General features: G+C 37.8%; 2 protein-coding genes across 2 annotated transcripts; both read right to left on the reverse strand.

Annotated features, from left to right (window-relative positions):
- Positions 1 to 299: 299 nt before the first annotated feature.
- Positions 300 to 2,156, reverse strand: LOC122282238. The gene is made up of 3 exons (XM_043094189.1): positions 1,944 to 2,156; positions 1,450 to 1,501; positions 300 to 613 (listed from the first exon to the last, which is right to left on the reverse strand). Exons 1-3 carry the CDS (start codon positions 2,154 to 2,156, stop codon positions 300 to 302), a joined length of 579 nt encoding a protein of 192 aa, XP_042950123.1.
- Positions 2,157 to 10,462: 8,306 nt separating this feature from the next.
- On the reverse strand, positions 10,463 to 11,793 carry LOC122280434. Its single transcript, XM_043091331.1, has 5 exons — positions 11,783 to 11,793; positions 11,541 to 11,699; positions 11,395 to 11,448; positions 11,148 to 11,288; positions 10,463 to 11,000 (listed from the first exon to the last, which is right to left on the reverse strand). The coding sequence occupies exons 2-5, from the start codon at positions 11,691 to 11,693 to the stop codon at positions 10,599 to 10,601; spliced, it is 750 nt and encodes a 249-aa protein (XP_042947265.1). The 5' UTR covers positions 11,694 to 11,699; positions 11,783 to 11,793; the 3' UTR covers positions 10,463 to 10,598.
- Between the last annotated feature and the right edge of the window lie 2,509 nt (positions 11,794 to 14,302).

The raw sequence follows: 14,302 nt of genomic DNA on the forward strand, positions 1-14,302 counted from the left end.
ATAATAGTCCAGCCTATCGCTCCTCGATGATATCTCAGCACTATTAATAATTTTGCTTCCTGCTTCAAAGTGAACTGAGAAGAAGTGACCACTAGAAATGTATCCTCAATTGGGCCTAGAAAGATATACTTTAAGTTCTTGGGTAGTGGCTTCAACTCTAGTATTGCGATTTCTTCTTCTGATGACTTCATAACTCCTGGTAAATCAAGAGCTTCAAAGACTAGCCTACGCCAATTACTCGTGTAACTCACATCTGATAATTGAAAAGACCCAGTTGTCTCTGTCAACTGCCCATCCGATTATGTCAACTCTAATGATGTAGGAATTGTCTCAACAAGAGCCTCAGACTGCTTAGCAAAGCCATCCTCATATGCACTGTTGGAATCAAATACTGATAACAACTCCAAAACATCAAAATCATAAACCATATCAACAACATGCACATCTGAATCATCACATCCACTAGGCATCTTGCAAGCGTTGAACACATTCATCTCCAATATCATATTCCCGAAAGTGAGCTTCAGTACTCCACTTCGACAATTGATAAGTGCATTCAAAGCAGCAAAGAATGGGCGTCCAAGGATGATAGGCGTTTGGTGAATAGTAGAGACTGCATGTCAAGAACTACAAAATCCACTGGGTAATAAAATTTGTCCACCTGGACCATCACATCTTCAACTATACCCCTCGGCACTTTAATTGATCTGTTCGCCAACTATAGCATAATGGAGGTCTTTTTCAGTTCACCCAATCCCAACTGCTCATACACTGAGAATAATATCAAGTTCACACTACTCTCCAAATCAAGTAGAGCTCTCCCAATGCATGACTCACCAATCATAATGGAAATGTGGGGAGAGTTAGGATCTCCAAACTTCTGAAGAGTCTCACTCAATATCAGTGCACTAACTTACTCTATTAGGAAAGCTTTCTTCTTCATATTCAGCTTCCTCTTCACTGTGTACAAGTCCTTGAAAAATTTTGCATATGAAGGCACTTGTTGTATGGCATCTAAGAGTGGAATATTAATCTTTACTTGCTTGAAAATATCCTGAATCTTAGTGTAATATTTTTTCTTTTGGCCAACTGCCAATCTCTAAGGATAGGGAAACACAGGTTGGTACCCCCTACTAGTTTCAACCTCTCCACTCACAGGCTTCTTCAACTCTAGCCTCACTTCCTCTGGTTCTTTCTCAGTTTTATCAGTCTCTGTTACATCTTTAGGTTTAGAACTAACTATCTGTCTGTCCATGGTCATCTCAGGTTGAAAAACTTCCTTCCCACTTTTCAAAGTAAGGTCGGCCTTCATTGTCTCAATAACGTCCCCTAAGACATTATGCATTTGCTGTTGTTGTTGTCTATATACTTGAGGATTAGGCTGAGGTTGTGCTGGAAATTTCCCCTTCTATAGAGTACTCAAGGTCGTGCTCATATTATTAATAGTACCACGCAACTCATTTATGGCCTGAATGTTGTAATTGTTTGTGGTGGCTTGAGTCTGCATGAATTGCTAAAGTGTATTGGCCATCTATGTTATACTGTCGTCTAGAGACTTCTTTGCAAATGATTGAGGCTGAGAACTCTGTGTAGCTACATGAGGCTGAAATCTAGGAGGCCCTACAAAAGGATAGCTCTGAGAACTTTAATATGGCTGATACTGCTGCCAAAGAGCACCCTAATGAAATGGCTGCTGCTGAGATGGTGGCATAGGCTGATCATTTCTCCAGGAGAAATTTGGGTGATTCCTCGACTCCGGATTATGTGTTGGAAAAAGGTTGATTCTGTGCTCTGTTAACCCAGTTAGCTGACTGCATCTGCTTATATTCACTTTCTTGAAATACTAGCATAATCGGGCAGTCCTGGGTCTTATGGTTCGAATCAGCGCATACAGAGCATGCCTCTACTACTTTAACTACCTTTACTTTTTCCATTTCCATGACCTCCAGTCTTCTAGTTAATGCAGCTATTTGAGCTTGAACATTAGTGTCCTTTTTCAACTCATATTTGCCCCTTCCAGAAATAGCCCTTAGTGGCTGTGCTATTAACGGCACTCGATCAGTACGAGTGTTCCACTGTTGTGCACTCTTGGCAAGATAATCAAAAAATGATAGTGCTTCATCAGGTTCCTTGCTAAAGAATTTCCCATTGCACATCATCTGAACAAACTGCTTGCATTCTGGAGTGAGACCAATGTAAAAATAGCTCACCAACCTCCAAGATTAACCATGATGTGGACATATGTTTACCAAATCTTTAAATTTTTTCCAACTGGCCTAAAAAGTCTCATCAAGTTTTTAATTGAATTGGCTGATTTGCTCTTGCAAAAACTGAGTTCTTAGGAAATTTTTTTTGTAAGCATTTATGCTACATATCAGACCAACTAGAGATAGAATTAGGTCTCAAAGAACTAAACCAAATCTTTGCTTTTTCCTTTAAAAAGAAAAGAAACAAGCAAAGTCTAATAAATTCATCAGTAATGGCTCTAGTAATAAAAGTAGTGCAATCCAAGTCAAAATCTATCAGGTGCTAGTAAGGACTCTCAAAATCCATCTCGTGGAACTAAGGTATCACTGACATCACACCATGCTTAATAGAAAAATTAGGTGCATCATCGGGTAAAACAATGCTTGAAGGTGAAGTGGTGCGAGTGGGTTTTAAATAATCCATAAGGGTGCATGGTGCAGGTGCAAGCATGGTTTGTTCAATTTCAATATCCTTGCTCATAGAACAGACAGAAGAGCTATGTATCTCTGAGCTGTGTATACTACTCTCAATGCTCGATGTAACTCTAAGCAACCTATTTAAATTGTCTCTTACCCATGACATGAAACATCAATCTAAATAACATAAATAAGGTTCAAGCGATTGAGTGGTAGATGGCAAATGAAATGTGTAATCAAAGATAAGATAGTGAAAAATAAAAAATAAAAAATAACAAGTTTAAATTTAAATTAGACAACTAACCCCGACAACAGTGCCAAAAACGTGACTCACTTAAAAATGAGTAGTACAAAGGCTATCCCAAGTGCAGGAGGATGTCGTGTAATAATTAGAAATAAAATTCCTAGATCGTCTCCTCAAGAAAAGTTGATTAAATCCAAACTCGTATAAAATGGTGAAAAGTTTCATAAACAAAAGTGGTGGTATGTACAATGAATGAAATAATGCAAAAGAAATAAAAAGGGCACTAGTCATAGACTAGATTCATACTTTTGGATTTTTTTGAGTGTTGAAATGGAACGTAAAATACTAACAAATTAAAATTAACAATTAAGAATTCAACTACGCTAAACAATTTTAATTAATCTGAAAATTAAATAATAAAACTGAATTAAACTAAAATGTAATAGGAATGCATATTTAATGGAAGTTTAAATAAACAAGAAAAAATAACTAACATAAAATAAAATAAATAGCAAATAAAATGCCCAAAATTTTAATCCATAAATATCAAGAATACACCATAAACTTCAAATTGAAATTAAATAAAAAGTAGTGAATGAAAAGAGCAAGCCAAATGAATGGAGATGGAGATTGAAAGCAGTGGAGGAGGCTAGACTGTAGCAGCAATTGGACCCCTCAAGGAGCTCTTCAACGGTGCTGCTACAGCGTGAGTGAGTGGTGGTTTGGCTACTGGAATGAATGCCCCAAAGAATAAAAAATGTAGCATGACTTGAATTTGCCTAAAAAATGTGTTGCGGTGTGAATGAATGCAAGAGACAACATTGTATGCGGCGCTGGGTGAAAATAAAATGATGCTGTGCAAGTGATGGAGCATGAATAAAAGACCCAGAGTATATATGCCTCAGTGAATAAAAAGTGTGCAGCTGAAAATGCCCCAAAAGATCAAATCAAAATCTAATAATCTCTCTAATTTTTGTTCGAATGTGAAGGACGGTGGTAAAATCTGGTTGTTCTGGAAGGATGGGTTCCAGTTTAGCCCTGTTATGGTTACAGATCAAATGGTAGCAGGGTGGTTCTCAATGGGGATGGATAAAGTGCTCGTTACATTTGTTTATGCTAGTTGTTTTTGTAGATAGCGGCGAGATTTATAGGAGGACATAGGAAGTTTGGAGAGTGAGGGAAGACCATGGTTCTTGGCAGGTGATTTCAATATTATTCCTAATGATAGTGAAAAAATTGGAGGTTTACTTTGAGCAAATGGTCCTAAGCAAGACTCTACTAGTTTTATTGATGATTGTAGTTTATTGGAACTCCCCTTTGAGGGCTCTAACTGTTTATGGTATAATGGTCGGCAAAGTCGGTGTCATATTTGGGCTAGGTTGGATTGTATTCTTGTGAATATGGATTTTTTGCATAGATTTTAGCACGCAAAATTGTTTTATTTACCTTGCACTTCTTCAGATCATAGTCCTATGTTGACAAAGTTGGTGGAAGATAATTCATTGTCTGGGCCTCGTCAATTTTGTATTAAAGGGGGAGAATGAGGCTCTATGTCAACCTCCTTCTTTATTGGAGGTGAAAGAGGCACCTGATTCTATCCCTAAGGATAGTTGTCCGAGTTTGGATGGGTTTACAGTTGCATTTTTCTGCGTCACCTAGGATATTGTGCGGATGGATGTTTGGCAGGAAACGGTTGAATTTTTCAGAGGTGATCATTTACCAACTTTCTATGGTGCTACAAATTTGGCTCTTATCCCAAAGTTTGAAAATCTTGATAGCTTCTCTAAGTTTCGACCAATTAGTTTATGTTGTGTGGTTTACAAGATCTTCACTAAGATTATGGTGAAAAGAATGACTTCAATCCTGGGGAAGTTGGTTTCGCTTGCACAATCAACTTTTTTAAGTAATCGTAGCATTTTTGAAACATATCTCTTGCACAAGAGATGGTGTCTAGACCTAATTCTAGAGTTTGAGGGGGTAATGTTGTTTGTAAAATTGATATGGAGAAAGCATATGATCGAGTTAGTTGGAGCTTTTTACTTCGGGTGCTGAATAGGTTTGGTTTCTCGAATCATTGGTGCGGTCTGGTTCTTCATTGTATCTCCTCACCTTCCTTTTTAGTAATGTTAAATAGGAAGCCAAAGGGTTTTTTCAAGACTTCTCGTGGGATACCGCTAGGAGATCCACTTTAGCCATATTTGTTTATTCTTTCGGAGGATATTTTGTCAAGGCTATTGGACTCCCATTTTCATTGTGGCAACAAAAGTCCTTTTATTTATCTTCAGCTTGCCCGAGTATTATTCATCTTTTGTACGCTGATGATTTGCTAATCTTTTCAAAAGGGGATAGAAGATCTATGAGAAGGTTGTTAAAGACTACGACTGTATGAATCAATATCAGGGCAGAAAATTAGTGCTAAGAAGCTAGAGCTATTGTAGATCACGGGTTTCAGTGAAGGGAAATTCCCTTGTTCGTATCTGGGTGTGCTGTTGTATACAGGTAGACTTACTGCTTCAATGTTAAAGCCAATGTTAGATAAGATAAAAAAAAAAGAAATTGTCGGGTGGAAATGTAGCCTCCTATCAGCGGGGGGACGGTTAATTTTATTGAAGCATGACATGAATAGTATTCCTATACACGTGTTGTCTGTGCTAAATGTTCCCTTGGGTGTGTTGCGAGAAATCCAGCATAATATGTCTGAATTTTTATAGGGTTCAATTGATGGAAGGAAGAAAAGAGCTTGGATTTCATGGAAACGAGTTTGTCGTCTAGTGAAAGAAGGAGGTTTGGGAGTGCGGTATTTGGATGAAGTAAATGATTCTTTGCGCATGAAATTTGCCTAGAAAATTATTAATAGTGAGTCTCTTTGGGTCTTTGGGCTTCTTTCTTTTAAAGCTGATATTTGAACAAGGTTAATCTTTTTGAAGCTACTCGATCACACAAGGGTTCAAGATTTTGGAAGAGTATTTTATCTCGAGTGCCTCTAGTGCTTAAACATGGGGTGTGGAAAATTCGTAAAGGGGAGATAAGTTTTTGGTTTGAACCATGGCTCCCCATGGGTGTGTTAGCTCAGGATATGCTAGTTATTGGATTTCCATTGCTTCAGGTGCGTGACTTGCTTTTACCTTTGGGTTTGAATATCTCACTTCTTACGGATCTTGTGGGTGATGATATGTGTGAGCAGATTGTTAATTCTAATGTTAGAATTTGGCAAGGCCAGGATATTTTCATTTGGACTCACAATGCAGATGACAAGTTCTCTACTAAAGGAGCATGGAGTTTGGTGAGAGTTCATTTGGTAATGTCGTATTCAAATGGACTAGGTGGAAAGGCTTGCCAGGAAAAGTTTCTTTTGTGGCTTGGAGGTTTTGGAATCGTGCTCTTCCTTTGGATTCGGGATTTCAAAAGCTTGGCATCCACCTTGCATTTAAGTGCCATTGTTGTAGAGAAAATATTGATGTGGAGTCTAATGATCATATATTTGGTAATGGGGGGCATGCGGAGAAAGTTTGGAAATTGTTTTTCCAAAAGACTTCAAGTGCTATACAGTAGGGAACATAGTATCTCATTTCTAATCTCTCTTTGGTGGGCTAGGGTGAAATAGTCTTCTCAGCTGGGTATTCTCTTTTTTAATATTAATGGCTTCAAAAAAATATTAAACGGTTTGAACGGTTAGATAACGTTCAAACACCAATCAACAAACCATTCAAAAATACATTCGAATGCTTCATAACCATTCGAAGACTCCGCTAAGTGTTCGAACGTTTATTGAATATCCCATGCAAAATTGATGATCAAATGGTAAACTAAATCAACTATTAACGTTTGAACAATGAATGTCGTTCGAACTGAAATTTTAAAGTTCGAACGTACATTCATTCGAACCAAGAATCAACCTGACTTCGTTCGAATGTGATAAGTTCATCGTTCGACAGCTAATTTGAGATGAGAAACAATCTCTTTTTGGGACATCATTCTGGGTATATATTGCGCCTAAACTTTGACTCAAACTAGTGAACCAAAAATTTAGTGCAGTTTTACCTGCAAGTATACAGGTGTTGTAGTACCTAACATGGTTCAATTCACAGGGATTGACTTATGTGATGAAGAAAATAAACTCAAAAAAAGAAAAAAAAATTACTAAAATGAATGTCCAATCGAATAGAAGAGAAAATTACTAAGATAAGAATTTTTAAATTAATAGAATAAAACTAAAATGATCAGATAAATTGATATGGAGAATGACTTAGGTTTCGAGAATCTGTCTAATAACATAGAATATTGTTTCCGATTGATTTACTTTAATTAAACTAGAATAATAATTCCATTTAATTGGAAGTTTTAGCATTTAAGATCAAGAAATTTTATCACTAAAGATTAAGCATAAATAATTGATTATTAAAACATTCATAAATCTATTTGAAAATCACAGGGATTCTTCAAGCATCCAATATATCTAGAAATCACAATAGATCAAGATAAATATATAGATAATCAAAGTTTCTAATAATAAAACCATTCAATCAATCAAACTCACAATAAAAGCACGATTGTTGATTGGAAACAATATCTAACTCATTAGACTTCAACTCTAACCTTACACAAAAAATTTAGCCAACCATGTTTATCACAAGAGTCATGAAAATCAAATAGATATTCTCCATCAGTAAACTAAAATAAAACATAAAATAATACTGAAAAATAATCTAAACAAGAGAGCAAAGGTGAGAGAAAATAGAGCCTCAAAAGAAAATAGAGTCTCCTTTTTGTGTCTTTTTTGTCCTCCAAATGAAAGTGAAAGCCGAAACTTTGGCAATTCCATTTCTCAAGCCCCAGACAAAAAACCCGAACCTCTCACATCCTTTTTTTCTCCAGGAATTAGCATCTCCTCTTTTTTTTTTCTTACTCTCTGTAAGTTTTTTCGTTCAGTCCCCGTAAGTTAGTTTTTTTCATTCTCTCACCAAACCTCTCTTTTTGTTTTCTATTTCCTGTGCTACCCTCTCCATGAATCACTCATCTAATCTCTCCAAAACCTGCTATGTGACACCCTATAAGTCCATCCTCAGCAAATGAAAAGGTTAGCCTTTTTCTTTTCTTGTTGCAAAGTCCACTGCATGATGGTTGAAATGTAGTTGCCGTGTGTGCTTCTGCTTCCCAAATCCAGTGCTTCCAAAATAACTTTTCTTTTCTTTATTCCATGCATGGGTCCTGCATTAGATTTGCCTTTCAATTTCTTGCATGTAAACATATAGAAACAAAAAAGAAAAAGTAAGTGTCGCCCATGTGTAAAAAGTATTGCTTTTCTTCTTTGTTTATGTGTCCCATTGAAAAGTCAAAGATCAAAAGGTTTAAAAACAACACTTGTCTTCTTTAACCGAGAGAATATAATTGATCACAAATCTTGCTAGCTAGCTAACAAGCTAGTGCATGCATGAGTAACCAAGTGCCCCATGCTGTCAAAACATATGCGGAAAGGTCATAGTTAGAAGTATTATTTAAAAGCAAAAAAAAAAAAAAAAACAAGAAAAAGAAATAATATAGATAGAAAATTAAAAATAAATAAAAAACTAAAAATTAAATATCAAAAATATATTGTGCATGTGAGAAAATATTACCCAATTAGATCAAAAGTTATAACTTTAAGTATAAACCATGATATTAACCAATTTCAATCACAACTCAAATTTATACCTATTAACCATTTTTTCATCTAAAACCAATAATAATATCACAAAGCAATTAAAATACATTAGTTTTAAATATATAAAATATGCAATATTTTAATTCAATTATTATATTTAACACATGCACATCTTCACTTTCAAGTTATAAATCAGGACATTACTATTGAAACGCTGTTGTCAGTCTCTCGCAAAAGTTACTTCTAATAGTTAGGGCTGTTCATCCGGGTTCCGACCCGGAAATCCGGGTATACCCAACCCAAAACCCGGATTTGAAATCCGGGCCGGAACCCGGACCGGGTTAACCCGGGTCAGATCCAGGCCGAAACCCGGACGAACCCGGGTTTTGTAAAATCCGGATTCCGGGTTCCGGATTACCACTTTTTTTTTTTTCTGTGGTCTGGAGGGTCCCACCCTGGAGCCAACTCCCTCACGCTTACCCACCACGATTGTACCTAGAATACCTGCACAACGATTGGTGGCGATTCGCAGGAAACGGAGCTCGAAGAAGAGGTCCCACGAGTCGGCAACAGCGTCGTCGTCTGCTACGTCCTCCCCGGTTGTTCGGCTGCAGGCTCTCAATCTCTTCTCCCAGAAAGCACGGAGACTAGAGAGACAACTCATGTCCTAATGTGAGGATCATACAGTTGCAGGGTCAGCAGCGATGAAGGGCTCGAGGCATATACTGCAGGAGTCTTCGAAAGCATCATCGGGAACTCCAGAGGAGGAAGATGCAGCTGAAACCACCGGATTCTGCAAAGAAGAAGACGGAAAAGAAGAGGGAGCAATATTTGCCATTGTTGTTGGCAGAGTGAGTTGGAGGAGGATTGCAGACAATGGACGAGAAAAAAACTGGGACTTTTATGGAGAGGAAGGAGGAGAAGATGAAGAAGAAAGGAACCCTAGTAAATTTGAGAGAGAGAGAGAGAGAGAGAGTGGTCAAAGAAAAGAATTGTGGAGATGAAGAGTGAAAGGCAGAAAACGCAGGAAAGAATTTTGAGAGGTTCAATAGGCAGACGAGAAATCAACGGATTCAGACGGTTTGATTTTGATGTAATCAAATCAAATCTCAATTATTTATTGCTTACTAATATGTTTTAATTACGACTTTCAGATTTCAAAGAGCAAGAGAGCGCAGTGAGATTAACGGAAACCGGGTACCGGGTTTTTAATCCGGTACCCGGATTTTAAATCCATATCCGGACTGCATAGGTCCGGGTTTTGAAATCAGGGTTTTGAAACCAGAACCAGAATCCGGTTTGATTCCGGTTAAACCGGATTCCGGGCCGGGCCGGATAAAATCCGGCCCGTATGAATAGTCCTACTAATAGTCTTAGAATATTAAAAACAAGAGGTCATGCTCACATGAAGTAAATGGCTGAACTCATGCGTGTGTATATATATATATATGTTATGGAATAGAACTCACTATCCTCACTTGAAAGAGTACTGAACATACGCTGTCGGAACAAAAGTTAGCACTTTTTATTCACCTTAATCAAAACTAAATTAAATATCCCCCTCTATTCTAGGGATGCAGGCTAGGAATGTTTTAGGATGTTATCAATTTCCAGCTGTGAGAATTAGTTTCATTTTCCTGAGGTATATTTAACAGTTACACTATCCTGAATAACATGACTCCATATTATGTGGTTAGCATTTGGACATCTCAATCTTTCTATAAATAAATGAGTTGTTTTTATAAACTTCTTAGCTATTCTCACATATAAAGTTGCACAAGTATTTGGGGACAAGAAAAAGAAAGAGTCACCTTACAAATTGCAACACAAAGAAAAAGAAAGGAAACAAATAGGCCATCATGTTGTCACATATAAATAAACTTAATTTATTAAATATCAAATGCTGCATGCATGTACTTTATGGCATAATATGTGGACGATTCTCTTTTTCATAGCCTTGTGCAACTAGCCAAGCTTTCTTAATAAAAAATAAAAAATAACTTAAATAATTGGAAAATTTTATTGGCAAAGAAACAAGTCAACTTACAACTCAATCACTTTTTATTCCTCCGGGACCATCATATAAAATCCAGCGTCCCCAATATCCAATTTCATATCCACAATCCAAAACACTATACGATTTTGGATCTGATTCATATAACACTACATCACTTGGATTCACAAATTCAGATTGTGAATTCTCATATGAAATTCCAATAAGAGTACTATGTGCTGCATATCTTGTGTCCCCATAGGGATGAATGCCAGTACCCATAGGTGGACTTGGTTGGTCCAAAGGACTATAAACTTCTCCCCCCCAATCGGCTTGGTTACCCAAGTCATTTAATCTTCCAAATACTTTTGTTGGCCACAAACCGACCATAAGCATATCATCATCCAATTGCAATAGCCACACAGATTCTCTTGAATTCGGTCCTGTGTTCATATAATTCTTGCGATGGTAACAAGTGCAATATATATAGCAAATGTCAGTACTCTATGCAAATATATGAACATATATATACTTAAGTTATTTATTTTCTTCTCTGGATTATGTCAGTAAGCCGGTGGACATGGTGCTTATATTAATGGCATTTACCTTGCTGATCCTCAATTTTAGAGCATATTGAATTCCTCCTACAACTGAAATTCTTCCGATGGGCCAACCTAGAGGTATTTCAGAACTGAGTTGTATATATCCCAGACATTGTTGATTGAAACATTGCGTTCTTCCATTCAACTAATAGAGTTTAAAGTCATGGAATAAGCTAGATGAAAATGAAATATTTTTACCCTGTTACGAAGAGAAAAGAAATAAACATTGAACATAGCTTACTATTACTCACCACGATATGAGCAAACAATCGAGTCTTGTTATCTTTGAATAATAATGGATTCACCTAAAATAAATTCACCCGGGATCTTAAGATTTGCTGTGAAGTTGAAAAAGGTTAACAGCTAACGACAAGCAATTTAAAATCAGAAGACTTACCGTCAATCCCGTTTTCAAGCTATCATCACCATTTGAAAGTGTCATGCGAAATGAGCTATGTTGGGGGCCCTCAATACCTTTGGGGTTGAATGCACCAAAGTATGATTCGATTCCATCAATCTTCCTATTCGGATCTGGTTTTGTTTGAAGCATTGCATACTGTAGGTGATAACAAAGCCATTATCTCGTTTGAAGTACTGCTAGCGCCAAGATAAACCAACAAATAGAAAATTATTACTTACATGATGTCCGGGTTTTTTTTTTTTTTTTATTAAAAGGAGGATGGAACCTCCACCAACTATATATATACCCTCACTTTAAGTGGAGGAAAACCTTTACACAAAAGAAGCCTTTACAGAAGAGAAGGACTTTACAAAAAGCTAACACAAAATATACACTATCAAGTGCATCTAAAACAAGTAGTCCCCATAGAGTCAAGTCTCGCCAGCCCTCTCATTATCCATGGAAGTTGCTTCCATTCTGAGAAGAAAGCTGACTCACCCAAGGCACCCCTTTTAGCCAAAGAATCTGCCACTTGGTTGCCTTCTCTATAGTAGTGTGATATTGTGAAGTCAAAGTGCTGTAAAATAGCCTGCAGTTCTTCCCAGTAATCCCAAAGGTACCAAGCTGTGCATTTTTGCTTCCGAGACCAGTTCACGAGTACTAGAGAGTCACACTCAATGTCTATAGCTGTGTGTCCCAGATGTTGACATAGTTTTACCCCTTCCAGTAAAGCCCTTAGTTCAGCTTCCACGCTTGAGGCATTCCCAAAATGTTTTGAAAAACCATAAACTATTTTTCCCCCACTATCCCTCAGAATACCACCCCCTCCAGCTAGTCCTGGGTTGCCGAGGCTGCTTCCATCCACGTTTAGCTTTAGTCTACTAGCTGTCGGCCTCCTCCACTTGATAATCTTCACCCGTTTCTTTTTCACTATCATTGTATGAATTCCTAAATTTCTGATCATTTTAGTATCCCAGCTGGTTAATTTCTGGGCTTTGATGATTGTATTGGCTATGGATCCTATCCAGAATTTAATAGCTCTCCATACCTCCATGATGTTTTCAGAAGTCCCCTCCATCCTTGCTGCACAGCGCCAGCTCCATATTTTCCAGATTATTAAACATGGAGTTAATCCCAGCAGGAAACCAAGCTGAGTTTTGCGTGAGGCCCTGTTAAACCAGATTTGAACTCTCTCTTTCCAGCTCTGTTGTGTTCGGAAAGGGACTCCCATCTCAGCTGATGCCCTTTTCCAAATACTTACTGCTAGATCCCCTTTGCCTAGCAGGTGTTCTAAGTCTTCATTTTGCCTTTCTTTGTAGCAGTTGCATGCCGATGCAATAGAAATTCCAATATTGCGTGTTTGTTCATCAACACTTAGACAGTTAAAAGCTGCCCTCCACACACATATAGCTATCTTTTTGGGAAGAAATTTATGCCAGACCCATTTCACCCATTCGAATTTCGGGCTCTTTAATCTCACTTCATTCCAAGCTGATTTTGTGGAGAAGGTTCCACTCTTCTCTGGTAACCACACTAGCATGTCCTTTTCATCTTTTAATTTTCCTACAAGCTATATTATTTCATTTGCCGTCTGTCTATCCATCAGTCTTTGTATTCTCTCGTCTTCCCATCTGTTTTTGTCTAGTAGGTCTTTTAGTCTTGTGTTTGGCTCTTCCACTTGTGATACCATTTCCGAGATAGGACCCCCTGGTAGGAAATTATCATACCAAAGAGAGATGTTTCCTTCCCGTACTTTCCACCTTGATTTAGCCAGAACTTCTTTAATACCTTCCTTAACTTTTTTCCAGAAATTAGACACTAGCTTTTTTTCTAGTCTCCTTTCTTTGTGTCCATTTTTCAAATATTTGGCTCTGAAAAAATTTGCCCGAAGTGATTTTTGGGTTAGAATATTCCATCCGAATTTCATGAAAAGGGATTTTTGCACCTCAGCAACGTCTCGCATACCTATACCACCCTCATCCTCTGGGGCACAAAGCTTCCTCCACGACCTCCACTTTCTTTTACTCTTACCCCCTTGTTCACCCCAGAAAAAATTTGCAAAGAGACTATGCACCTTTCGGATCACTAGTTTTGGCATATGTATTGCTGAGAGCAAATAGACAGGCATGCTAGATAGTACATGTCTCATAAGAATCAGTCTTCCCCCTTGTGATAGTAATCTGCTTTTCCAACCTGAGAGTTTCTAGCCTTCAATTTACCCTCCACTATTGGGACCCCCAAATACTGGAAAGGGAAATGTCCCTCCTTAACACCCGTTTCCATCAAGATCTCTCCCCCCCTTCTTCTTTTCAGTTGCTTAGATAAGTATACTGCTGATTTTTGTAGATTAACCTTCTGACCAGACCACGGTTCATAAGTCTTTACCACCTCCATTAGGCAACGAATGGATCCCCTGCTAGCATTGGCAAAAACCATTATGTCATCAGCAAATAATAAGTGTGAAATAGGAGGGGTTCCGCTAGGCTGAGAAAAAGTTAAGATCCTCTTCTCCAAGCCTTCCTCTTGAGCAATCTTGAGAATACCTCTTCCATGATGATAAACAAAATAGGAGAAATAGGGTCCCCTTGTCGCAGCCCCCTTTTTGCCTTGAAAAACCCTTTTATAAGTGCCGTGCATCATGATGGAGAACCACAGCGATGTTACGCAACTTTTTATCAGCCTACAAAAGAAAACCGGTAAACCAAAAGCTCTAAGAGTGTGATCCAGAAATTTCCAGTTTACCCTGTCATACGCCTTGC

Source organism: Carya illinoinensis, chromosome 11 (genome assembly GCF_018687715.1).
Source record: "Carya illinoinensis cultivar Pawnee chromosome 11, C.illinoinensisPawnee_v1, whole genome shotgun sequence".
NCBI lineage: Eukaryota > Viridiplantae > Streptophyta > Magnoliopsida > Fagales > Juglandaceae > Carya > Carya illinoinensis.